The sequence below is a fragment of the Lissotriton helveticus genome, chromosome 7 (assembly GCF_964261635.1).
Source record: "Lissotriton helveticus chromosome 7, aLisHel1.1, whole genome shotgun sequence".
Classification (NCBI taxonomy): Eukaryota; Metazoa; Chordata; class Amphibia; order Caudata; family Salamandridae; genus Lissotriton; species Lissotriton helveticus.
Window position 1 is genome coordinate 47,399,159 of NC_136068.1, and position 27,858 is coordinate 47,427,016.

General features: G+C 46.3%; 1 protein-coding gene across 3 annotated transcripts in view; it reads right to left on the reverse strand.

Moving 5' to 3' along the window:
• Positions 1-27,858, reverse strand: part of LOC144766597 (guanylate-binding protein 1-like) — a 246,795-nt gene that overhangs the window by 127,036 nt on the left and 91,901 nt on the right. For all 3 annotated transcript variants that reach the window (XM_078650388.1, XM_078650389.1, XM_078650390.1), the window contains exons 5-6: positions 20,349-20,527; positions 18,219-18,461 (exon numbers count right to left, since the gene is read on the reverse strand). In XM_078650388.1, coding sequence (XP_078506514.1) covers positions 18,219-18,461; positions 20,349-20,527 — 422 coding nt within the window. The remainder of the gene's footprint in view (positions 1-18,218; positions 18,462-20,348; positions 20,528-27,858) is intronic.

Below are 27,858 nucleotides of genomic sequence, written 5' to 3' on the forward strand. Positions count from 1 at the left end.
CCAATTAAACAGAACAGGAATTATTTAGCCTTATTAATTATGACAAATTGGAAAAAATAATGCAGCTTAAAAAAAGAAAAATTGTTCCTTAGGGTTTGTCTTCCTCACAACACAGTCTTATAATGCATAGAAGATCCTATACATGTTTCTTCTCTAATCATGAGTTATGCTTTGAGTCGTCATCTGAGCATATTTTTATAATACCAGATTCAATTTTACACCTAGCTTAAGTTTGATTACGGAGGACTGTTGAGGCATTCATGTTGTCGTAGGCTCATGAGGTGGAGGATCAGGAAGTGGTTGTGGTTCTAAAGCACTTAGAGATGGTGAGAGTTCATCATTCAGAGGTTTGAATGACAGCATTCAAGCCAGTCTTCAGGAAGCTTGTCAGAGAGTGTCCCTGGTGATCCATCATAATGAGCCCCTTGCAGAAGTGGCAAATGCATTGCTCTGCATTGTCTCTGGAGTGATTGAAAAAGATGCAGGAGCACTTCCACATCTAGGAAAGCCACTGGGGGCTGCTCAAGATATAGGTCCAAGATGATTTCAGCTGGACTGTTCATACACTGGAAGACAGGTAAAATGGAAGCTCTGCAAGTGAAACCTAAGGGAGAAGTGTGGCTCACCGGTTAGAGGAGGCAGACCCTGATGCAGAGGTCAGGCCCGGGACCAGGGTTCAATTCCCGACGCGGCAGGGTCTTGAGCTCAAAATGTCCACGGAATCGATAATTCTCGCCTCGGTGCCTACTCGAATCGTGGGTTCACACTCTGCAACTCTGGGCAATAGCTTGCTTAATCTCCACTACGGCCCCACCACGATGGGATGCCTGGTCTTCACCTTGTTGATGCCCAGTAGGGGTAATCTCGCAGGGAAAGACCAGGACGGGTTCCCAAAGCAAGCGCCTTGAGACCTTACAGTGATAAGGCGCTATACAAGAGCGTACGATTACGATTATTACATCGTGTTTTCACTTAGTTCAGAGAGCCAAGCATGTCCCAGATGGACAAGTAAGGTTTCTCAGCACTTGTGCTCAGCTGGATATGTGTATTCCACCTTTGTCGTTTTCTTGTTCAGATCGTGAAAAAAAGAGGAGTAAAGGCTTTTGGAGTTGGAGCAACATTCTGCTCGTATTGCAGAAAAAATTGTGTCAGAAGACACTGAAATATGATATCTGCGGCACTTAAGGAAGAGTACCATTGCACCCATCTCAGGTATAGACAGCAAGCATTAAGGCTGCTTGCCTTAGTGGCTGCCTCTAGTGCAGGTAATGGAGAAAACAAAATAATTTGCTTTCCGTGCATCAACAGCTGCTCCTTCAAAATAGCTGTCTCTATAGCTGCAAGAATTTTCTCAATTGAAACAAAACATGCTACTGGTGGAGAATACAAGTGTGACTTGTAGGCTAAGTAAATTGTCTGCCCCTCATTGTAGATTGCACATGAGTAACTTGGTACAGCTCTCAATGCTAGGTTTGTTTTGATATCGTTAATTTGTACATATTTTATCTCTCGCATGTCTGCTTGTATCGCATGCAAGATCAGTGTGTTGGTTGGTTCACTGTTTTGTAGAAAACATGGGAGAAAGTAAGTCATCCAAGTACTTCCAAAGGATTTGGTTCTGCAGGAAGTGATTCCATTGGTAATGGATGGTTGGCCTAGGAAGGAAACCCTTATTGAAGCCGCAAGACCCTTTTGGGAAGTAACCATGAATGACGGATTTTTGCTGAGAGGTGAGAGGATCATTCCACCGGAGAGTTTACGTGCAGTGATTGTTGAATTGTGCCATGAGGGACATTCAGGAATCAGCAGAACAAAATCAGTTTTGAAGAGTTTATTTTGGTGGCCCGGTGTGGATATGGCTGCTGAGAGAGTGTTAATGGAGGGCAGTGCATGCTTTAAGGCTGATGGGTCCTTGCAAACCTAGCGACCACCAATGTGTGAAGGCTTTATTCCCAAGTAACCATGGGAGACGGTGGTCATCGATATCATAGGGCCTGTATGTGATTGACTTCATGGTTCCCAGAGATATTTTATTTTGTTGATGGATTTATTTTCAAGTTGGCCTGTGGTCAAGGTGGTGGCGAGGGCAGATACGGATGTGGTATTGGAGTTCTTGGTTGAAAAGGTGCACTGGATGCAATATGAAGTAAAATGTTTATAGGCTGAGGAGCACAGAGCTACCATCTCCAATGTCCTTCCTTCAACTGCCTTAAGGATCACTAAAAGTCAAACACAGACATTCCAGGAATGCTTGCTAGTCAAGCATTCCTGGTAACTGAGCAACACAACAGACTTGCAGGCTATGTGAATTGTCTGCCCCTCATTGTAGATTACATATGAGTAACTTGGTACAGCTCTCAATGCTAGGTTTGTTTTGCTATCCTAATTTGTGTATGTTTTATCTCTAGCATGTCTGATTGAATCACATGCAAGATCAGTGTGTTTTTTGATACAATGTTTCGTAGAAAACATGGGAGAAATTAAGTCAAACAAGTGCTTCACTCACTCAGCATAACATGGCAAGTAAGTTTCTATGAAGTTAATAAATCACAACATGGATAGCAAGCTCTTCAATGTTTTAGGAGGCTGCAAGGAAGCACATTTCTGAAGGCAATCAGATGCCGCCCTTGATCTCATTGGATAACTCATATGCAAGAAAAGTCACCTTCAGGTAGGCAATTTTAGACTTTTTAAAGTTAATCTTATAACCATGTGATGTTGGTAAAATGCTACTTACCAATATGCATCTGTTCTTGGCATGTAGAGCTGCAGATCCACACACTTTGCATAGATCGCCATCTGGTGTTGGGCCCGGATGTTTGCACTTGTTTTTGTCTTGGAAAAGTCTTTGGAAGTCACAAGATGGGCGACTCCTCCTTTGGATCATAGTGCGCATGGGCATCAGCTCCATCCTCAGATAGTTTTTTCGCCAGCAGGGAAATGATGGAGTTTTGTAAGAAACAGAAAATATGCCCATGTATGCTGTATCTAAATAAGATAATACCGGAACAGATATAAGTAGCCGGGGAGGCGTGTGTGGATCTGCAGCTCTGCAGCTCTACATACAAAGAACAGATGCATACTGATAAGTAGCGTATTTCGTTCGAGGCATATGAGCTGCAGACCACACACTTTGTATAGATTGTATAGCAGTACCCCTCCCTAGCGGCAACCACCAGTATCTGTTGCAGTAGTTTGAAATAGTGTTTTGAGTACAGCCTGGCTCACACTAGCTTGTTGTTTTGTTTGCACATCTAAACAATAGTGTTTTGTGAATGTGTGCGGTGTAGACCATGTAGCTGCTTTTCAGATGTCATCAAAGGGAATGTTCCCTAAAAATGCCATTAAAGCCCTATCTTTCTTGTAGAGTGGACTTTAGGAGGAACCGATAAGGTACGTTTTGCTTTGTGATAGCAAATTTGTATGCACTTAACAATCCACCTTGCTATCCCAGATTTTGATATGGGGTTGACTTTATGTGGTGATGAGAAAGATACAAAAAGTTGTTTGGTCTTACGAAAAGGTTGTGTTCTCTAGATGTTAAAAGAGCACTGCTTTATTACATTGAGAGTATGAAGAGCTCTTTCTGCGACTGTTTGTGGTTGCGAGAAGAACACTGGCAACTCCACAGACTGATTGAGGTGGAAGGGAGAAATAACTTTAGGGAGGAATTTAGGATTGGTTTTGAGAACAGCCTTATTGTGATGGATTTGTAAGAAAAGTTCCTGAATAGTCAGTGCTTGTAGCTCACTAACTCTTCTAAGAGAAGTGATGGCCACTAGGAAAGCAACTTTCCATGTTAAGAATTGTAGCTCACATTTATTCAAAGGGAGGACCCATTAGTCTTGTGAGAACTATGTTTAAATTCCACACAGGTGAGGGTGGTACCCTGGGAGAAAATATCCTTTTGAGGCCTTCCATAAATGCTTTGATGGCAGGTACTCTGAAATGTGATGTGTTGTCTATTTTGTATATAGGCTGCTATGGCAGCGAGGTGTAACCTAATAGATGTATAGGCTAAGTTACACCTTTGGAGATGTAGTAGGTAACCTATGATGTGTTGGATAGACACATCTAGGGGATTGATGGTGTTATTTCACAATATATATTGAATCGTTTCCAATTGGCTGCATAGCAGGCTCTAGTGGTGGGACGCCTAGCCTCTTTAATAACGTTCATACAGTCAGGGGAAGGTTAAGGTAACCGAATTCTAAGACCTCTGAAGAGAGAGCACAAGGTTGAGCTGAGCTGGGTCCGAGTGTCTGATATCTCCACAGTTCTGGGTTAAGAGGCGTGGGGAGAGGTGTAGTTTTTGGTGCGGACACTTCCAGTAATGTGGTGAACCACAGTTGTCTGGCCCAAGTTGGAGCAACTAGAATGAGAGTCAGTGAGTGTTGCTGTAGTTTGCGCATAACCAGTGGAATGAGTGGAAGAGGCGGAAAAGCGTACGCAAATCTGTCTGACCAATTCATCCATATCGCATTGCCTTTGGACACTGGGTGTGGATATCTGGCGGCGAAGCTTGGGCATTTGGCGTTTTCGTGTGTGGCGAAGAGTTCTATGTCTGGTTGGCCCCACATTTGGAAAAATGGTTGAAGAACTTGCGGATGAAGTTCCCACTCGTGAATCTGTTGCGTTTGATGGCTTAACAGATCAGCTATGTTGTTCTGGACTCCCAGGACATGTTGGGCTAGGAGAAAAATGTTCTGAGGTATTTCCCATCTCCATATGCTTTGTGCTAGTTGAGAGAGCTGCAGAGAATGTGTCCCACCTTGTTTCTGTATGTAGTACATGGCTGTCATGTTGTCCGTGCGGACTAGGACAGCCTTGCGTGATATTTGTTTCTGGAATGCCTTCGGGGCTAGGAATATGGTTAGTAACTCCAGGTGGTTGATGTAGAGTAACTTCTGTTGAGGAGTCCACCTGCCCTGCATGGTGTGATGTAATAGATGAGCTCCCCAGCCGGAGAGCAATGCATCTGCTGTCAGGACAATCTGTGGAACTGGCTCTAGGAACGGTCGCCCTTTGGAAAGGTTTTTGGTGTTCCAACACTGCAGAGAGCGATGAGTGCGACCGTCTACCAACACCAGATCTGTTAGCTGACCTTGAGCCTGGTTCCACTAACGTGCTAAGCACTCTTGGAGAGTAAGCATCTGGAGTCTTGCGTGAGGCACTATGAATATGCAAGAAGCCATCATCCCTATGAGCTGCATGAACACTCGAGCTGGAAAAGAGTGTTGAGGCTGAAATTTGGTTATGAGGGTTTGCATGCTTGCTATCCTGGCTGGACTGGGATAAACAAGCGCTTTTGAGGTGTCCATTGTGGCACCAAGGTACTGTTGTATGTAGGACGGTTGTAGATGAGACCTTGCATGGTTTACTGTAAACCCCAAGTCGTGGAGTAGTTGAATAGTGGCGTGAGTGTGATGTATACACTGACTGTATGAGCTGGCTTTTATGAGCCAGTTGTCAAAATATGGGAAGACGTGAATGTGTTGTCGTCTTAGATGAGCTGCAACTACCACTAGGCACTTGGTGAATACCCGGGGTGCTGTGGTGACTCCGAAAGGGAGTACCTTGAATTGGTAGCATTGACCGTCCACTACAAACCTGAGATATTTCCTGTCAGATGTGTGAATGGGACTATCGAAGTAGGTGTTCTTAAGATCTAGAGTGCAAGGAAGTCGCCTTGGGAAAGAAGAGGAAGGACCTGCTGAAGTGTGACCATGTGGAAATGGTCAGAGTGTATGTACAGGTTTATGGGTCTGAGGTCTAGAATAGGTCTCAGAGATCCGTCCTTTTTTGGTATGAGAAAATACAGGGAATAAACTCGTGTGTTTTGTTGGTGCAGGGGACTGGTTTTATTGCACTCTTTTTTAGGAGGGAGAGCACTTCTTGCTTTAGCAGTGATAAATGTCCTGACGACATTGGGTGCTGTTTGGGTGGTATGTTTGGGGGGTAGAAGTAAGTTCTAGACAGTAACCTGATTGAACGATTTGTCTCACCCACCTGTCTGTGGTGATGTTGCTCCAGACAGGAAGGAACTGTTGTAATCTTCCCCCGACCAGAGTGGAATGGTCAGATGGGAGCAAAGGAAAGTCATTGGGTAGGGGTGGAGGCAGAGCGGGTATTGTTGGTCTTACCTCTACCTTTGGTATTGTTGGCTCTGTAGCCTCCTCTCTATTAACCTCTGGTGAATGTAGACTGGGTGGGAACCTTGTAAGAGGTGGAGGTGTTGTCAGAGGAGTAGCCTATTGAGTTGCCCTTGTAAGAGGAACGACTAAAGGCTCCTATTGATTTAGCTGTGTCTGTGTCTTTCTTTATCTTTTCAAGGGATGAATCTACATTAGGACCAAGTGTTCCTGATCGAATGGCTGGTTTAAGATGGAAGTTTGCACTTCAGGTTTGAAACCTGAAATGCCTAGCCAAGCAGGTCTGTGCATGCAACAGCCATTTAATTCTGAAATAATTGAACTTTAAAAGCTGCCCCAACTGCTGTTCTATTCCTGCAATAGTTAACATAAATAACGAGAGTTATACAACATGGGGCATATGATGCAGCAGCTTTTAAAGTTAAATTATTTCAGAATTAAATGGCTGTTTGCAGTTTATGTATTATATTATAAAATCCAGAAATGAATTGATAGTTTTTTTAATTCTTTGTACCCTAGGTACCCCCCGACGAAGGGAACTTCCCGAAATGCATTGGGTCATTTTAAATAAAATCGTGACATGAGGAAGCATGCAATTCTCCTGTGTTTTTGTGAAAAGCCACAAATAAATATGAGAATGAGTAAAATGAATTGAAGAAAAATAATTAGGAGAAAAGGTGAAGAATAAAGGAGAAAAATATGGAATAATTGAGGAGTTAAACATGAATTTGATTTATTGGATCATTCGCGATGGCGTGGCTGTGCCGCTTGAATGGGGACTCAATGTGGCTCCTTCGTGTACCTTCTACATTGCAGCGCAATTGGGTGGAGCAAGCGTGCACGCCAATGGAGTGTTGAAACTATTGAGGACACTAAGTATGGAGTACTGTTAAAATGGGGTACAATGGTGTGTCTCACCACCCTTGATTTGCATTTGTATGCTGAAAATAAGCCACAGCTGTTCTACTACACCATAGACAACTGTTTGAATGAGTACTGTGCTTTCAGGTGGTATATTCTGACTGAAAAATCCACTGGAGATATTCAGGATTGTTTTGTGCTTTTTTCGTACTGGGTTTGTCATTAGCCCTGTGCTGTGAGTATTTTGCAAGGGTTAGGTTTGTGTGTGAATGTCTAGATTCATATAATTTGAAGCTATTCTATAGGATCAGCCTTGATATGTGACAGGATAAAAAGGAGTATTTATAGGAGAAAGAAAGGCGCTATTATGCCCTGGGTTAGCAATTGATTTAGTATGCATTTTTATCACGCTTTGTTTCTGGCTTCAAGAGGTATTGAGCCTAGGCTTAGGGCTCAGGCCTAAGGAAATGACATGTGGAATAGTGTTTATCCCACCCCGTGGAGTTTCTGTATAAGGCTGGTTGCTGTCTAACAGTACACTCACTGGTGTATATTGCCCAAATATCCTCAGTTACTATGGGAGAAAAAGCTACTCTTATTACTTCTCCCTTCTGTGTGCTTCTCTAATGAAGACTGGAGGGCAGTCATCTTCTCCTAGTATAAGGTCATTTTCTTCAAATCAATTCACCCAGAAGACTGCTTTAATGGTGCACAGTATATCCCCTGTATATCTAAATTGTAAACCCTAGCTGGAGCATTTAAATGTTTATATGGAGTCTCAATATTAATGAACTCATCAGTTGAATTTGCCACCAGAAACCTCTAGAGTGTCTGATGCACTATGAATACTTCTGCTGCGCTGTCTAGAAGCGCTGTTGCCCAAATCCCGTTCCGCAGAAATAGCTGTAGCTGAATTGTCATGATTCTTGGAAAGACCTGCCATTTTCTCCTTTTTAGGTCTCAGACCGTAGGCTGCGCTTGCGCAGTCTCGCTCCGAGATTTAATGTCTCCTAGAGTGGAGCTTGAACCCACCCCTCTTCTCCATTGGCTGGCTTCCTAAACCGAGGCCAGCCATTGGAGGAGAGGGGCATCACTCCGTTCAAGCCCCGTCTTTTTCAGATTCGGGGGCGTGTTTTTTCGCTTCTTTCTTGTTTTCTTTCCCTCCTCTTCCCATTGGCTGGAATTTTACCTTCCAGCCAATAGGAAGAGGAGAGAAAGAAAACCACGCCGAATCCGAAAATGACGCTGGTTTCTCAGATGTATTCTTTCTTCGCCTCGGAGAAAGATGGTGGTGTTGGATCCTGTGTCCCAGAACGAAAGCATGTTTCTGGTGTGTTCCTGTGCTGCATGTAACGATCAGCAGGTAACTTATGCTCTTTGTCCTCATGTTGTTGCCCCCAGTCTTCCCCCCGCCGTACTTCGACTCTTTCTGGAGCTGATTGGCTCATCTCGCCTTCCCTCTGCCCGCAGCCCTCCTCCGTCCCGCTTTCTGGAACACACGTAATCGGTACATAGTAACACCCTTCTTCCAAACCAGCCGGAGACACTCCGTCTCATGCGACGGTGCTCCTGGGCTTCCGCGGCGCGACCTACAGGACCGCGAGGATGAGTACTGCGCAGAGCTGTTAGAGCCCAGGGAAAAATAAACTAACATTGTTTATGTTGAGCAATGAACAATGGTGTAGCTCTTGGGTGCGTGGTCTGGCTGCACTGCAAGATGGCCACTACCGCCTACGATATCCGAGCTTGTTGAGGCCTATAAGAGGCGTCCCTGGACTGTGGAGTGCATGCCGCACTGGAGTGCATGCAGGCATCTTGATTTCCTGGGCGAAGCGGCTCACAGCCGGCGTGGATGACCGCTGTTGTGGTACCTGCCGGAGACACTCCGTCTCATGCGAGGGCGCTCCTGGGCTTCCGTGGCGCAACCTACAGGACCGTGAGGATGAGTGCTGCGCGGAGTTGTTAGAGCCCCAGGGAAAAATAAACAAACACTTCGGGCGGTCGTGGATGTGAGCACACAGCTGAACTGAGCAAGAAGCAGCTGGCCCGGCACGGGGATCCCTGACAGTGCATAGCTGCGGCTGAGACCCAGACTGCAAGGTCGCATCTCCCCCCTTCCATTGCGGCCCCGGCGGGCTTACCGGACCAGTTGTATGTATCACAGCTCGCCCTGAATACAGAAATACATCGCAGCTGAACGCCGCCCTATCCGCTGAGAAGCGTATCACTTCGTTTTGGGAGCTAACTGAGGGGCAGGCACACACGATTCTGGAATCCAGCGCAGCTCCAGATGCAGCCACCTTGTGTCCTTTTGATACACCATATGGTGGGCGGCTGTCATCTTGAAACCGGGTGGACCGGGCCCTCTGGCAAATGGGGCTGTGTCATTGGTTCTGGGTGATGCGGCGAAGCAGGACCAAAAAAAGGTTCAACACAATTGCAGCTCTGCTGGATTACAGGAATATGCATCACAAGAAGTCGAGAAGCTGCCGAGTCCTCCGGTTAGTGCTTGCCCTCCTGAAAAAACCATCAGCGGACCCCACCGAACTCAAAAACTACCATCTCGCTCCATCCGTTTCTGGCCAAAGTCATCGAGAAGACCGTCAACAAGGAGCTGGCCACCTTCCTCGAGACGAACGGATCCCTCGACCTCTCGCAGTCTGGCTTCCGGGCCAACCACAGCACCGAGACCGCCCTCATCGCAGCCACCGATGACATCCGAGCCCTGCTCGACAACGGGGAAACTGCGGCCCTCATCCTCCTGGACCTCTCCGCGGCGTTCGACACTGTCTGCCACCGCACCCTAGTGCAACGCCTCAGCAACATCAGAATCCAAGAGAAGGCACTTGATTGGATCATCTCCTTCCTCACCGGAAGGACACAGAGAGTCCGCCTCCCCCCGTTCAGATCCGAGGCCACCAAAGTCATCTGCGGAGTACCACAAGGATCATTACTCAGCCCCACCCTCTTCAACGTCTACATGAGCCCCCTCGCGGCCATCGCACGCCAACACAACCTCAACATCATCTCTTACGCCTACGACACCCAGCTGATCCTCTACCTCACCAACGACCCCACCACCGCCAGGACCAACCTACACGAAGGGATGAGAGACGTAGCCGAGTGGATGATGAGCAGCCGCCTGAAACAACTCAGATAAGACGGAAGTCCTCATCCTGGGATCCTCACCCTCCGCCTGGGACGACTCCTGGTGGCCCTCTGCCCTGGGCAGCGCACCCAAACCTACAGACCACGCACGCAACCTGGGCTTCATCCTGAACTCCTCCCTCTCCATGACCAGACAAGTCAACGCCGTCTCCTCATCGTGCTTCAACATCCTGCGCTTCCTACGTAAGATCTTCCGGTGGATCCCCACCGAGACCAGGAAGACGGTCACCCAGGCCCTCGTCACCAGCCGACTGGACTACGGCAACTCCCTCTACGCCGGAACCACCGCCAAACTCCAGAAGAAACTCCAGCGGATCCACAACGCCTCAGCGAGACTCATCCTCAACATCCCCCGACACAGCCACATCTCCGGACACCTGAGAGACCTGCACTGGCTCCCGATCAACAAGAGAATCACCTTCCGTCTCCTCACCCACGCACATAAAGCCCTACACAACCAGGGCCCGAGATACCTCAACAGCCGCCTCAACTTGTACACTTCCACACGCCAGCTTCGATCGACCAGCCACGCCCTCGCAGCCGTCCCCCGCATCCGAAGAGCCACCACAGGAGGAAGGTCCTTCTCCTACCTGGTCGCCAAGACCTGAAACTCCCTCCCGACCCACCTCCGCCTGACCCAAGACCACCTCGCCTTCAGGAAGCAGCTCAAGACCTGGCTGTTTGAGCAGTAGAGGACCCCCCCCCCCTTCCCCAAGCACCTTGAGACCCTCTGGGTGAGTAGCACGCTATATAAATACTTTTGCTGTCCTGCCCCCTCGTTGTTCGTGCTTGCTGTCCTGCCCCCCTCGTTGCTCGTGCTTGCTCTCCTGCCCCCCTCATTGCTTGTGCTTGCTGTCCTGCCCCCTCGTTGCTCGTGCTTGCTGTCCTGCCCCCCTCGTTGCTTGTGCTTGCTGTCCTGCCCCCCCTGTTGCTTGTGCTTGCTGTCCTGCCCCCTCGTTGCTCGTGCTTGCTGTCCTGCCCCCTCGTTGCTTGTGCTTGCTGTCCTGCCCCGTTGCTTGTGCTTGCTGTCCTGCCCCCTCGTTGCTCGTGCTTGCTGTCCTGCCCCCTCGTTGTTCGTGCTTGCGGTCTTGCCCCCTCGTTGCTTGTACTTGCTGTCCTGCCCCTTTGTTGCTTGTGCTTGCTCTCCTGCCCCCCTCGTTGCTTGTGCTTATGGTCCTGCCCCCTCGTTGCTTGTGCTTACTGTCCTGCACCCTCATTGCTTGTGCTTGCTGTCCTGCCCCCCCTCGTTGCTTGTGCTTGCTGTCCTGCCCCCCCTTGTTGCTCGTGCTTGCTATCCTGCCCCCTCATTGTTCGTGCTTGCTGTCTTGCCCCCTTGTTGCTTGTGCTTGCTGTCCTGCCCCCTCGTTGCTTGTGCTTGCTATCCTGCCCCCCCTCGTTGCTTGTGCTTGCTGTCCTGCCCCCCCTCGTTGCTCATGCTTGCTGTCCTGCCCCTCCTCGTTGCTCGTGCTTGCTGTCCTGCCCCCCCCTCGTTGCTTGTGCTTGCTGGCCTGCCTCCCCTCGTTGCTTGTGCTTACTGTCATGCCCCCCCCTCGTTTCTCGTGCTTACTGTCCTGCCCTTCCTCGTTGCTTGTGCTTGCTGTCTTGCCCCCTCGTTGCTTGTGCTTTCTGTCCTGCCCCCTCGTTTCTCGTGCTTGCTCTCCTGCCCCCCTCGTTGCTTGTGCTTGCTGTCCTGCACCCTCGTTGCTTGTGCTTGCAGTGCTGCCCCCCTCGTTGTTTGTGCTTGCTGTCCTTCCCCCCCTCGTTGCTCGTGCTTGCTATCCTGCCCCCTCGTTGTTCGTGCTTGCTGTCTTGCCCCCTCGTTGCTTGTGCTTGCTGTCCTGCCCCTTCGTTGCTTGTGCTTGCTCTCCTGCCCCCCCTCGTTGCTTGTGCTTGCTGTCCAGCCCCCTCGTTGCTTGTGCTTACTGTCCTGCCCCCCTCGTTGCTTGTGCTTGCTGTCCTACCCCCCTCGTTGCTTGTGCTTGCTGTCTTACCCCCTCGTTGCTTTTGCTTGCTGTCCTGTCCCCTCGTTGCTCGTGCTTGCTCTCCTGCCCCCCCTCATTGCTTGTGCTTGCTGTCCTGCCCCTTCGTTGCTTGTGCTTGCTCTCCTGCCCCCCCTCGTTGCTTGTGCTTTCTGTCCTGCCCCCTCGTTGCTTGTGCTTGCTCTCTTGCCCCCTCGTTGCTTGTGCTTGCTGTCCTGCCCCCTCGTTGCTTGTGCTTGCTGTCCTGCCCCCCCTCGTTGCTTGTGCTTGCTGTCCTGCCCCCCTCGTTGCTTGTGCGTGCTGTCCTGCCCCCCCTCGTTGCTTGTGCTTGCTGTCCTGCCCCCTCGTTGCTTGTGCTTGCTGTCCTGCCCCCTCATTGCTTGTGCATGTTTTTTTTCCATTCTTCTGCTCTTTTGGCAACTCTGGCGTTCTCCAGTTACTGGTGAACATTTAGCACTGCCACTCCTACCTCTTTGAACTTGCTGTCCTCATTCACCCAGCTTGAATGGGCCATTACCCTCCTTACACACTCAAACCCCTCTCTGGTCCTTCCACTTTCCCCAGCCAACTTGAACTAACTCTCTCCATCATGGTCTGGCAACCACCCTCCTCACCTGAACCCAGCTCCTGCGCATGGTGGCCGATGTGGATCGTCTCTTTTCCTTTTTTTCCGAGTCACAACCTGCTGTGAGACTGGTGGCCTTCCTTCCAACCAATGGGAATGGAGTGCTTTCATTGCCCAATGGCATTGAGCTGTGCTGTGATTAGCTAAAGACATGCCTGAAACAGGTGGCAAAGGGGTAAGACCAGTTTAGATAACTGCAGATGTTTTTGTTTTGAAAACATCACGCAATGGCATTTTTAAATGTGCACAGCCAAATCTACCAGCACTTGCAGTAAAATATTTTAAAACATTTTAGTAACACAATGGATTTGCTGTGCTCCTTGAGTGAGTGCACTCATTAAATGTGGTGTAATTCAGTAACTCTGTGAATTGTGTACTGTGCACTGATGATGTTGCATTACATTTTCTAATTATTTCTGGAAGTACTTCGAATTTAAATCTACCACTTGTGCTAATGCGATAGCGCTGATACAAGTAATGGATTGGGAGGATTTCTTTGCACCGCCAACGGATACCTATTGATTTACATGATCATTTTTCTGACTGAAGTAATTATGTGCCTTGAGGGTAATACTATCCTATTGTACTGATAAAGACCCTGTTTGCAAATAACAACTGGGTTCGAAACGTTGGCGTAATTTGTTGGCTGGATATTTAACGTACAATCTGTGGCTCTGTCTGTGTGTGTGTGTGTGTGTGTGGCTCTGTCTGTGTGTGTGTGTGTGTGTGGCTCTGTCTGTGTGTGTGTAGCTCTGTCTGTGTGTGTGTGGCTTTGTCTGTGTGTGTGACTTTGTCTGTGTGTGTGGCTCTGTCTGTGTGTGTGGCTCTGTCTGTGTGTGTGGCTCTGTCTGTGTGTGGCTCTGTCTGTGTGTGTGTTTGTGTGTGTGTTTGGCTGTGTGGCTCTGTGTCCGCTAATACTCTCTACTACTCTATAATGCTCACCTATTGCCATTGTAAATGACAATACCATTTAATTCTGTTTTAAAAAAACTAAAAATTAAAAAATGCCATTTGCAATGCCAATAGCTCTAACTTTAATAAAGCCGAGGCCATTTATTTATTTATGGGTTTGTACTAAGTATGGGCGAAATTTGTTAATTCGCGGATTTCCCCGCGAAATCACAAAAAAATCTGCGAATTTTCCTGCGAAATCGCGGATTCTTTTGCGATTTGCCCTGGAGTACTTTCTACTGGCTAATCCAGTAAGTGCTCCCTCATTGGGTAAATGTATAGTGCTTTTACTACACTGCAGCTGCGTAAAGGGCCAGAATATGTGTCTCCAGTGACCATGTGTGCCTGTAACACAGGCACAGGCACACATGGTCACTGGAGACACATCTTCTGGCCCTTTACGCAGCTACAGTGTAGTAAAAGCACTATGGGGCAGATTTACAAGCAGCTTGCGCCTCTTTTGCGCCACAGTTGCGTCACTTTTGTGACGCAGCGGCAGCACAAAAGATGCGCCATGGTGCTGGGTATTAACAACGTGACGCATCTGAGAGATGCGTCACGTTGTAAAGCCCTGCGCCATCAGGAGTCGTTCCGGCGCAGGGGAGGGCGTTCCTGCGCAGGAACGCCTCCTAAAAGTGGCTGAGTGAAATCTACAAGATTTCACTCAGTCACTTTTAGGCCAATGCTGCGTCAAAACCCTGCGCCTGCTTGAAGCAGGCGCAAGGCTTGATGCAGCATTGGGGAGATAGGGTCCCCCAGAGCATTGCTGGAGCTGCATCGCGCTTGCGACGCAGCTCCAGCAATGCGCTGCTTTTACGGCACAGATGCGTGACGCATCTGTGCCGTTTTTGCCACATGGTGCGCCGCATCCCTGGGGATGCGCCAGTTATTGTAAATCTGCCCCTATACATTTAGCCAACGAGGGAGCACTTACTGATTAGACAGTAGAAAGTACTCTAGTTTAGTAAAGGTATTGCACAAAAAGATGGCATCTTCGTGGACAAACACGCAGGGTGGGATTCATTCTGCCCCCTGTTAGACTCGTTTTTTGTGCCCTTCTGCCCTCTGTTAGACTCGTTTTTCCCTTGTTTTTGTGCCCTTCTGCCCCCTGTTAGACTCGTTTTTCCCTTGTTTTTCTGCCCTTCTGCCCCCTGTTAGACTCGTTTTTTGTGCCCTTCTGCCCTCTGTTATTACCTTGTTTTTGTGCCCTTCTGCCCTCTGTTAGACTCGTTTTTTGTGCCCTTCTGCCCTCAGTTAGACTCGTTTTTGTGCCTTTCTGCCCTCTGTTAGACTCGTTTTTCCCTTGTTTTTCTGCCCTTCTGTCCTCTGTTAGACTGTTTTTTTGTGCCCTTCTGCCCTCTGTTAGACTTGTTTTTCTGCCCTTCTGCCCTTTGTTAGACTGCTTTTTGTGCCTTTCTGCCCTCTGCATCACCACATCATCACTCAGCGCTACCCCAGCATCACTCAGCACCACCACAGCACCACCACAGCACCACTCAGCACCACCACAGCATCACTCAGCACCACCACAGCACCACTCAGTGCAACCACAGCATCACTCATCACCACCACAGCATCACTCAGCACCACCACAGCACCACTCAGCACCACCACAGCATCACTCAGCACCACCACAGCACCACTCAGCGCCACCCCAGCATCAATCTGCGCAACCATTCAACAACAACTGGTTCAAATATGTTCTCCCAATGTTTCAAGCTTTATTACAAATGTCAAAAAAAGATGTTAATATTTCACTTCTGTTCTTGGATTTTCGTCACAATAAAATGCACTGAACATAATCTTCACAAAAGTTATTTACAAAAGTTTAAGCTATTGCCATTATAAATTAAAATCACTTTTATTTAAGTATTAATTATTTTAAAAAATTAAAAGCCATTGTAAATTACGTCTAAGTCACGTAAATACAAAACATGTTGCATTACAAATGCTATAGGTGTCACATTTGCGAAAGTTATAACTATTGGCATTGTAAATGACAAAGCTATTAATTTAGCTATTTTCAAAACCAACACATAAATAAAAAAAATTGTCATTTACAAGACCAATAGCTCAAACTTTCCTAATGCGAGACCTATTGCATTGCAAATGCTTGTTTTTATATCTGTCAGTGCTTCCTGTTGAGGTTTAATTTTCGTGACAGGCGCCTCATTGCCTACTTGTAACTATTCTCTGACCATGCTTCAAGGGTCAGAGCAAGGTCAGAGAATAGTCGCAAGTAGGCAACGAGGCGCCAGGAAGCACTTACAGGCTTACAGCAGCAGGTGCCCAAGTTGAAGTTAATTTCTTTGTAACCCTTTTGTAAAAGGTTACAAAAAAATTGCTTGAACTTTTGCACCTGCTGCTGTAACCCTGTAAGTGCTTGGCTGAAAATTCGTCCCAGCTGATTCGTGTATTTTACCGCGATTTCGCGAGATTCGCGGAACGAATTTTCAGCCCATGCTTAGTTTGTACCAAGCTAGTATTGACTCCCGAAGGAGTATTTCTGAGCCCTTGCAAAAGACAGACCAAGAGTGGAGGACAAAAAGATCTAGGGAAGGTGCTAGAATTGGAACAGAAAAGTCATTGTAAATGCTTGTTAAATTGAGTTTTAGGGCCTTCCCTCTTTACGCTGACCCCCAATCTCGTCCTGGTACACCTTTTTGGTTGCTATATTCTTCTTTCCTCAATACCTGATCCGACCCCCTCTATCTGCTCCTTTACTACCAGGGTCCTACAAAGGATGGGAAGAGCAGCTATAACAAAACCGATACTGTTCCTTTTTTAATTTTGTTAAGGTCCATATAATTATAACGTCCTGACTAGACTGCCAGCATAATGGAGAAACGGACAGTCTTTTCTCTCTCCCCTCTGCTCTTCTTTTTACCTTCTGTTACAGACTGTCCCTTAACAGAACCCTCAATATTGCTTTCTAGTTTTAAATGCAGTTTAAGGGTTTGTGCATCATGGCATAGAGGTGCAAACTTCCAAAATTATTCTTGGTAGCTCCCTTTCCCTGTCTAGAACTGGAACTGATGCAAGTCTCTAGCATAGGGCCAGAGTCAACACTTTCCCTTTAATGCTGCTGAGGATGACCGAGAAGATTGTGGAAAAGTTTTCCCATTAGCTTCATACCAAAATCCAGAGCAGGTGCAACTCCATGCTTGTTTTATACTTGTTTCAATACTTAGATCTAACTCACATATTTAATTTACTTCTAAGACCCTTGTATTGTGGTATACCATATACCCTGGGCCTGTAAATGAAAAGCAACCAATGGGCCTGCAGCACTTCATCTGAGTATCACTCTAAAACTTGTCCCAAGCTTTTTAAAACCCCTTGCCAATCGTTACACTCCACTTTGACCAGATATGTCACCCTTAAGGTAGGCCCTAGGTAGCCCACAGGGCAGGATGCTGTGTATCATCAATGGCAATCAAGTATGTGAGAAATTCCTCCTTTCACCTCTTCCAAGCGATGGGAGGAGCTCCTTTATTTTGGAGGAACTTCTGTGGATGATCAAACTGCATGCTTTCTTTGTAACTAATCAGTCAACAATAAAATGTCAGAAGCTCAAAATGGAAGGAAAAACTTTTGTGTGTTTGGAAAATGAGGCACAAGCAGCTATTGTGAATATGGAAAACCCCACTTTGAATCGTGTAATACTTAAACGTGGTTCAGTTCATGATGTGGCGTCAAAGGCTCAGTCAATTGAATGTGTGGCACATAGAAAGAACAGCGTAGCATTTTCTCAGACATTCAAAATGGTCCCCTTAGACACTGGAACACATTTCTCCATACAATTGTATTACGTCAAAATGGAGTTGGACCTGAAAGCCAGTCTTGGAGCACCAGATGAAAAGAGTACTTCCAGACAAAGTGAAATGATCAAGCAGCACTGCCCATGGGAGGCTTTCCCAATACAACACAACACTAGTTGGTGCATGCTGCTGGGTTGGTCAAACTAGATTTTTATCAGAGCTAGGTCTTGGTTTGACACCAAAAGGAGAAAAAAACCAACAGCAAAGGAGTAGAAGGGAGTTGAATCAGCACCTGACATCATGAGTAACACATAGGTTTCAGGCTTACTCACATGCTACGTAAAGTGGGACGAGCGGCACAGTACGTCACCTGCAATGTCTTTGAGAACCAGCAAGCGGTGTTGGAACAGGTCTCCAGCATGTAGGCTAAGATCCACTTAGAAAGATGGCAGCACATCCGCTCACATTTTGGAACGTCTGTTCCAGTCACCTTATCACCAACACTTGCATTGTATACAGATACAACTCGAGAAGGTAGTTAAAGTTAACACAAATGCATTAAACAATAGAAGCACAAATGTATGACAGAGCCTCATCACAAAAAGAGTTAACTAACCAAAAGCCCAGGTAGAACGTTTCTACCCGAGTATTTTAAATTGACCAACGAGAAGGGGCAAAAGGGACCGAGATGATATTGCTTTTCATAATTTATTGAACTTACTCTTTCCATTAAGCTCATGTTGACCTGCCAGACGCTTCACCTCTGCTGTTTGAAAGATGTAGTCGCAGAACTTGCGCGTCTGCTGAACGAAACGGGGTTCCAGAGCACTCTCTGGAAGAGACTTCAAGTCACTGATGTCCTTCCATGGCGCTGGGCTGGCAAAGACAAAGCAATTTCGTGCTGGGAAGAAGTTCTTTAAGTACTCACGGGGGAGGTTATAGTTCATTACGGTTTTGCTGAAACCTGTGTGATGAAAAAAAACATGTATAAGAGATTATAAATTTAGGATGTATAGACATGCCAGGTCTGAGGAGAGAACCACAAAGAGTTTGATAGATAAGCAGTTAAGGACAAACAGTTATAATAAATCTGAGCACCAGAGGATGATGACAAGACTCATATCCTCCTGGAATTTAAAGCCAAGGTCACTAAAAGTCCTATTATAGTAGATAAGAAGAAGGGATAGTCAGGTCAGGTTTTATATTGAGGATTTTGGCTAAGGCGAAGTGCAGTGCTGGCTTTCCCATATTTGTGTTTGGTAGAGGAATGTAGGGTTGAAAGTTCCTGGGACAGTTTCCATGTAACATACTGCTTATTTGTCTGACCTGGTATATGTTCCGGTGCAGGCGACTTGAGTCAAGAGTCCCTAAACACATGTGCCTTTTTTATCGGTTGATCTCCAACAAAGTGCAAGACACATTTGGTAAACACACAAATCACCAGTACTTAAATGCAGTCCACATGACTAGAGCATAACAAGAGTAATGGTTGAAGGTAGCTGAAGAATGCAAGGCTTTTTATCTACAACCCTGTGAGGAAACCGTCTACCAACTCACCCTTTGTAAATCTGTGTTGTCTTCCATATCTACTTCATCCTGATATGTAACTAGTGCTTGCAAACATGAGCAGATGGTGCCCATGCTGGGGCTCCCCTGTATGTTTGTAGCTTCTACACATCTAGAGTGCTTCTAAAGGTTTACTGGTACTCTGGACTGCTGTCTCCGATTTCCATGCCTGCACACATCTTTTGACCAGTCCTGCAGACAGTGTGGAGAGAATTAAGCAGCCATAAGGGCAGCTCTCTTATGAGTGTATTTGCCACCCAGCATTGACCTATAGCCATATGAGATGTACCCCTGACATGCAAGGAACCCTGGTCATACTTGAAGTCTGGCAGCCTGACTGCCTCTCTCCATGACCACAATCCACCGACCATATCCACCGATGCTGTGGCTACAACTCTGATAGCCCAACAGCTCTTCTTGATACTGACCCCAGTCCGTGTGGTGTCCCCAAACGTGCTCCTGCTTCCCAGGATCTACTAGTGCACGCAATCCGCCCGACTGCTGCACCCACGACTTTGTGACAGTCGTGATGCCTAGGAGTGTCTCTCCTTACGCATCCTTCTGCATCCCTTCTTCCCCTGGAGTGTCTTAGACTGGATTAATTACTATGCACCTTTCTTAATGTAAATAAAATCCTATTTTCATTTTTTGAGGAAATAAGTCTGCCTGAACAATATATTTTTTGTGAGTGATGCCTGCCAGCTTACTGTGAACATTCTACTCTACACCAGGCCCAAACCTTTCACTATTTGAATTCCCAACTCTGTGAACCACAAAGTTTAAAAAGGAGAAACTTGGCAATTCAGTTATATGGCAATGAAATTAGGCTTCAGAGGCTCCAGGGACCACAGCAAAGAAGGCGTAGTTACCATTGAGCCCCAATAGGCCAAAGAGAACCGGTATGACAAAGGACAGCCATAAAAGGTAGTCTAAAGGAGTCAGTTGAGAGGTTTGTGGAATCCAGAAATGGTGGAAGGAACCACGTTTAATGTTTCAGAGGACGGCGGAATACAGCACGTAACATTCACAGCTTCTTCTAGTTATAAGTCATACACGTACTAAAACCTGGAACAGTCACCCCCATTAGCAATTGTTCTGGAGCTGGACCTGTAAATGTGCCTGCAGCATACAACAGAGGAAGTCAGAATGATCATCTTGCATTCATGAGAAGTGGACTGCCATCAGGCCCTTCCTATGGTGCTTGAATCTCATTTTTGTAATGTTCCGTAAATACATTTGTTGCCTTCCCCACTAATCACTCCTTCTTATCAGTAACTTCCATTACCTTTCCTGAGTTTCAGCATGTGCTCCAGGTACTCCTTCTCTGTCAAGTCCCCCTTATCAGTCTTCAGCTCCAAGGAGAAGTCACGCACCACCCAGACAAGGGACGGGCGCTGATTATCGTCCTCGTCATCCTTCTGTTTCGATCTCACCCTAACGCGGTCTGCAAGCTCTGTCACCAAGCTGGTCAAGGTGTTAAGGAATATTGGGAGAAACAGAAGGGTTCACAGTGGGAGAGCCAGTGAGGTTCAAATGCAAGTTATCCTTCTCAACAAATTGGTGTATCTATAAGAAAGAGTGGTTCACCGTGGACTTGTTTATCAAACTTTGCAGGGTACCAATAAGCAACTCAATTGTAAACATTCAATCTAAAAAATAAGGACTTAAAACTAGCATAAATACAAAACATTTAGAAAATCAAGCGAAAAACTAGAATATCAATGAGACAATTCAAGTGCTTATTGTCCCCAGTAGCTATACATTGAGAAACAAGAATAATGGCAAATACATGTATGTATGTACAAATCAAGGGGCCAATTAGGATGGCGGGCGGACTTTCCTCTGCCCACCATCCTAGCGGTGCTGGGAACAGACGCCGGTGGTGCAGTGGTACCACACCAGCAATTAGGATGCCACCGTGGCGGTGGCATCCCCTATTCCCAGCATTCACTTGATATCATAATCCTAATGGAAACTTGGCTTAATGAAGCATCCACACCTATCCTAGACATTCTAGTTTGCCCAAACTATCATATCACAGGACTAGATAAAATTGATAGGCTAGGTGGAGGCATCACCTGCATTCACCGAAACCACCTCGCGGTGACCCGCTTCAACTCGCCCGTCCTCTCATCCTGCGAATACCTAAGATTATCACGAACCATAACAAGCCAATATGATCACTACATGCATTTTACCATCCACCAGGCAATAACCTAACCTTCATTGAACACATAATGGATATCCTAGCCACTAATGATGGACAACAGAACTCTCAGATTTTCCTCAGGGACTTCATCCTCCACTGGAACGACCTTGATGACCCAGAGGTAAATAGCCTCAAAGCATTCCTTTCCAACCTTAACCTGTCCCACATTTGTGATAATCCCATCCATGAAAAAAGTTCAACCTTGGATCTAGTAATTTCCAAAACGGATTCCACCCAGCTGGAATCGATCCTCCCCTGTGAATGGTCTGACCATCACATCATCACTTTCCATATCAATGTAGCTATTAAACCACTCTCTGTACAACCCACGAGATCAAAAATCTTGAAGAGAAATCTAAATGACGTAAATCCTGTCTCACACGTAACCGCCTGTCCAACCCTCTTGTCACCACCTGATGAATTAGAGGATGTTCAGGATCTGACTAAACACTACATCCATGCTATGAACTTGGCACTAGACAATCTAGCTCCCCAACAATTGAAAAGTCACCTCTAAAGTAACAAACCCCTGGTATGATGAAGGCACAGGGTCAGACTGATTTGCATATAGCCATGTCTGAGCTGGGGTGGCAGAGTGGGCTAAAGAACGGTGATGGATTAAACCCAGATCTTTTGACTGGGTGTGAGAGTTTGATTGGTTCTGATGCTCCGTCCATTACCACCGCCTTTTGTACCGCTTTTGGCCACCATAAGTGTGGCAGAGTATGCTCAGACGTGAGTCTCTTGCTCACTTTGCCACTGGATTCAAGCAAGCCGGGCTGAAGACCGCTGTAATGCCAGAAACCGGTCCTCGGAAGCTTGTTTCCGGTCCAGGGAAGGCATGGCCTGGCAGTTCGGGCTGGACTGTTCCCATGAGGCACAGGGTCAGACTGATTTGCATATAGCCATGTCTGAACTGGGGTGGCAATTATACACCTGTGCCATGTGGCACACAGACATGCCCTAAGGGCATGTATGTGTGTCTGTTAAGACACATATCGGAACCCCGCAACACCGGAGCCCGCAACAGAATGCGGTAGAAACCCGATCACGGAACCGCAAGAACCGAAACCACACCCGCCCAGAACTACAATTCCCAGAGGGCTTAGCTATGTGAATACGCGTGGAGGGCGTCACCATAAAACCAATCAGGAAGCCAGCAGACGGTGTCGGATATTCTGAATACGAGGCGCGAGTCCACACCGCCGAGGCTTCAAGGAAGGTGAGCTCTGTATTGCGGTTGTGTGTTGTGGAAGCCTAGGACGCTCTTGCCGGATAGCGTCAAGACACAAACGGGATACTGTTATCATCGGGTGTTTGTAAATCCGTCCGCCCTGTTGAACTTTGCCAGTCCCCGCTCGAGGGTTATCGAGCGCTTGGGACTCCGTCCCCTCATTGAACTGTACCAGTCCCCGCTCGAGGGTTGTCGCGCGATTGGGACTCCGTCCCCACTTTGAAATGTACCAGTCCCCGCTCGAGGGTTATTGAGCGCTTGGGATTCCGTCCCCTCCTTGAACTTGGCCAGTCCCCGCTCGAGGGTAATCAAGCGTTTTGGACTCCTTATCCCTTGTGAACACTGCCAGTCCCCGCTCGAGGGTTTTCGAGTGAGAGGAAACAGGAACATTCACAGAAGGCCTTATCAAGTCGATCCGTTGTTTGTTTGCCCTCCGTTGGAGAGTGTCGGGACCAACACGACTGCAGAGGACGACTTGAAGAGCACTAACATTCTTGCTCTTAGATCGAGTGGCATTGTCGGCCACTGCTTAGCACGGTGTCCTCTGTTGGTGGATGCTAGGACCGGCATTCGTGCAGAGGACGGTTGGACCAACTCCCGTTGTCGTGTTGTGTACTGTTTTCATCTGGTAGAACAACGCAGTAATAAAGAGTTGGTTTACATACCACGACCGGTCTGTTCCCTATTCTTGTGGTACAGACCTGTGCGTTCAAGGGGGTTTTTCGGGTTACCCAATCCCGAGGAATCAAGGATTACAGTGTCACATGGCACACAAGCCAAACCCAGGGGTGCAACAGGGTGTCAAAGTGACACTCTGCCCCCCTTGCAAAATCGGTAATTTTACCGAATCGGTATTTACCAATTCGGTATTTACCGACTCCTACCGATTCGGTAAAAAATACCAATTTTTTATCTACATCTCCTTTACCGAATCTAGAATACCGAATCGGTAAAATTCTGTATTTTAGAGTCGGTAAATGAGGATTACCTACATCGGGGCCCAAGTCCCTTAACTTGACGCTACAGAAAACACAGATCTGGCTCGCCAAAAACCACTTAAAACTAAACACCCTCAAAACAGAATTCCTCCTAATAGCCCCCCCAGCCAAACAAACACCATCCGCGAACTGATGAAGCATCTAACTGCACTCGACGGCCAACCTCGAATTATAGACTCTGTGAAATCACTAGGAATACCTTTGGATAATAAACTTAATATGCAGAATCACATCAGCGCAGCAACAAAGGGAGCAAATTTCCAAAGGACTACACTGAGAAGATTGAAACCCTTCATACCCACAAATGACTTTAAACAGGCAGTTCAGACTCTTGTAATTCCCAGAGTGGACTACGGGAGTGGCGCTCTCTGCGGCCTTCCCCGATCTACTACAGCCCCTCAATCAACGCAGCCGCCAGACTCATCACAGGCTCCACACTAAATTCTCACATCTCCCCTGACCTTCGTGCCCTCAACTGGCTACCTTTCGAAGCCAGAATCCATTTAAAAATTGCCTGCATGACACACAAGGCACTGCACCACAAAACCCCAAGATATCTAGTGGAGAAATTGGTACCATCGGGTGGTTCTATTGAAACCACAACGATTTTCCAAGAAGAAAACATATAACCGTACCTTCTCAGGAATGGCCCCCAGGATTTGGAACGCCTTGCCTCCTGACAAGACTGAACCCCTCCACAACATTTTTAAAAAAAGAAGTGAAAGCCACTTCTTTGTATGTATCACATAAGGACTGGTGCCCCTTAACGAAGTAATTGGAGGCATTCCACTTTTTATATGGTGTCTATATGAATGTATCACATTGATTTTGTGTATTATGTTATTTTTTAATGTTTATGTACCAATGGTGTAAATTTGTGAGAGCAGTGTTCTGTTTTGGATATATTGAAAGGTTTTGCAAAAAACATATACAAAAAAGTAAAAATTATGTAAAGAAAAAAAGTTTGCCCGCTTAGGATTATTTGGCTAGGTGTGGTTGTAGTTTACTAAAATAACCTATCTGGCCATTTTCCTTGTTTGTTAAGAACTGAGGCGTTGATTAATGGCAATACTAGTATCAGGGAGGAGAATGGGGACAGCGGGGCAGTCCTCCTACCTTTATTGGCAACCCAACAAGGGTGGGGGCGAGCCGCCTGGCATGCCTACATCTAAGGAACAGCTGGTGAACGCCAATCAATCTATGGACCACTTAGTGGTGGCGGCGAGAGTGGAAAGTGTGATGGCATCGGGCACAAAGACTAGTGATACTGTAAAAGACATGGTGGAGAAAGAAAATGGCGAGCAGGCTTCCTATGAGGACATAGAGGAATTAGCGGAGTCCTCCATGCAAGCTTCTCCTATTGACATAGCTAAAGTACCTGTAGAACGGAATGGGAAGGGTAAAATTAAAGTAAAAAAGCCATCAGTTGGACAGAGTGTTGCATCTCCACGTGGGAAAGCTATTTTAGATAATAGTCCACTATGATAATGGGTGCAAGCAAAAGACGGGGTCAAGTCAATGGAAATACAGATCTCGGGCAGTTGGCCTACCGAAAGCAACCCAATGAAGGCTCACCCAGTGTCAGTAGCATGGGGTAGCCCTAAATTGGGGGGTCAGATGGGGTGCAATCTCTACCATCTCTACCTTCAGCATCCAAGACTACTCATACCACACCTGCAGCACGCCAATTAGCAGAAGGAGCTACGGGTGGTCAAGAAGCAAAGACAGGAAGCTCAACAGCATTATAAACAATAATGCAACAATCCTTACAGGAGATGGCAGATAAACTCGTTGGGGTAACTCGAGATATATCATAGCTACAACAGAGGGTTGCAGATACTGAAGAACTGTCTGTACTTACTGATGCCCTAGCACAGAAGCATGAGGCTCAGATATCAGGTATACAGACAAAGTTGGAGGACATGGAAAATCGCCAATGCCGGCAAAACCTTAGACTTTTTGGTGTTCCAGAAGGTGCAGAAGGGGCAGATCCTAGGGCCTATATGGTACAATTACTTCAGAAGGCCTTTCCTGATCTATCAGATTGGGATTGGGACTCTCAGCTGCAAAGAGTTCACCAAGTACCACTGGTCCAAAGGAATAAGGGCGGTCAATTCTCTCGTCCATTTTTGATTTATTTTGGGAACTTTCTGCTGAGATAGGCTGTCGCATTGAAAGCCCGACCTAACTCTCCGATAACAGTGGAAACAATTACCTTCTTTGTTAGATCAGATGTAAATAAAGCCACAATGGACAGGCGCTGGAAGCTGCGCCAATTTATAGATATGATAAAAGCTCTAGATGCTCAAGTTTTTTTGCAAGAACCAGCAAGGCTAAAAGTCTTCAAAGATGGACGTACCTATTTCTTTACTGAAGAAAAGGAAATAGGTCAGGCAGTGCATAAGTGGCAAACTGATGCTGTGGAGAAGACACAGAAAAAGGGACTATAAATGGGACTTTTTTTTGCTCCAACTGTGTGAACTGTTGATTTTCACTAAATCTAGCTGGCTATAATCGGCCGGTGGTATCTAGTTGTAATCACTTTTTTTCTTTTTTCTCATTTCTCTCCGGGATCGCTAGGTAACTTTCTCCACTGGAAATTTATCTCTTTCTTTTTGGTGGACATTCTCGAGGGTTGCTTATTTCTCTTTTTTCTTGTTATATTTATTAGCAAAAATGTAGGCGCCATCTTAAATGTTACGGAACAGAACAGGGTGTGGGGTGATCTCGAGAGCTGTGACTCTGTACGGCTGCCTAGTCAGCGGCAGTTGGTAAAGGGGGGGAAGTCCTCTTCTATGGGACAGGGGAGGGTGGGGGGGTTGGAGCTTTGTTTGGGGAGATAGGGTTAAGGGTGTTGTAATGGGGCAACAAAACTCATCATTAGTGCACTGCTGGATCAGGGAAAATTGAAGGTTTTTAGCTAGGTTTTTTTGTGTTACAAGGCGAGATACTAAAACTTACTCTTTTTGTTCTGAATCTAAAAGCGGAAATGGGGACTGGGTTGAAGTGCGGAAATTGAATTATGAACCAGGTTAAATGTATGGCCTGGAATGTTTCAAGTCTCAATAGTGCAACTAACAGACAGTTAGTCCGTGAAAAATTATGAATTTATCAGCCACATTTGGTCTTCTTAAGAGAAACTCACCTTGCTTATAAAGATCGGAGCACGTTGAAACATTTAGGATATGATATCAGTATTTGTACTACCCAATCTGTATCTGTAAAGGGAGTGGCCATATTAAAAGACAAAAGGTTTCATTGTAGGGTGATTAAGACTCAGTCTGATCAATGTGGGCACTGGGCTTTGGCACAGTTTGAATTAAAGGCTAAAAAGTTTGAGGCTTGTGCAGTATATGGCCCTAACGTGGATGATCCTGCTATATTTGAACACCTCAATCTAGAATTATTAAACTGCGAGGGTGAAAAATTGATTATGGGATACTTTAACTGTGTAATAGATTACAGCATCGATTCTACTGGGAAATGTAGCAATATTAGAATGTGGAAGGATTGGGCTGCAATACTTCAGCTGTCAAGGCTTCAGTTGGTTAAGGATGTATGGAGGCATTTGTATTCAACTATACCGGGCTACACATTCTATTCAGCTCCCCATAAGTCATACTCTAGGATAGACATGGCCTTGGTATCAGACAGCTTAATTTTAACATCAGATATGGAAAAATGACCCCGGGTCACTTTAGACCATAACCCTATTATCCTATTCTTTCAGGTTGAAGTAGAGAAAAGGGAAGGTAGGCTATTTTCTTTTCCAAGGTATTTGCTGTCGGACAGCGAATATCTTGTAAAAATCTTGAGGAATTCTTTAGAGAGAATACAGGGACAGCATCCCCATTAATTGTTTGGGATACTATGAAAGCCTAAGTTCGTGGTGTTACGCCAAAATTAATTTTACTACAGAATAAAAAACGCAAAGGGGAGATGGAGATAAGGGTGAATGCTCTGCGTACTATTGAGAAACAACATGTTGAGGCAGTAAAAAATACTTAGAGGAATCAAGATACTTTTCTCCTATCGTTAATAGATGCAAACACTTTGGTGAAGCAGTTCCTCAGGGACACAATTGCAGCTAGTTATAATAAATATCGATTAAAACAATATGAATATGGGGAACATATAGGGCAGATGCTCGCCTATCGGACAGCGGAGGCGAAGGCTAAAACAAAGTTAAACGCAATAAAGACATGGATGGGCGGTTATATACCGAGTCTTCAGATATTGTAGAGCAATTTCTGTTGTTCTATAAGCAGCTCTATTCACTCACTTGGACATCACATCAAGAGGAGATACTACGATATCTCCAATATAGCTGTCTGCCAACAGTAGAAGCTAAGGA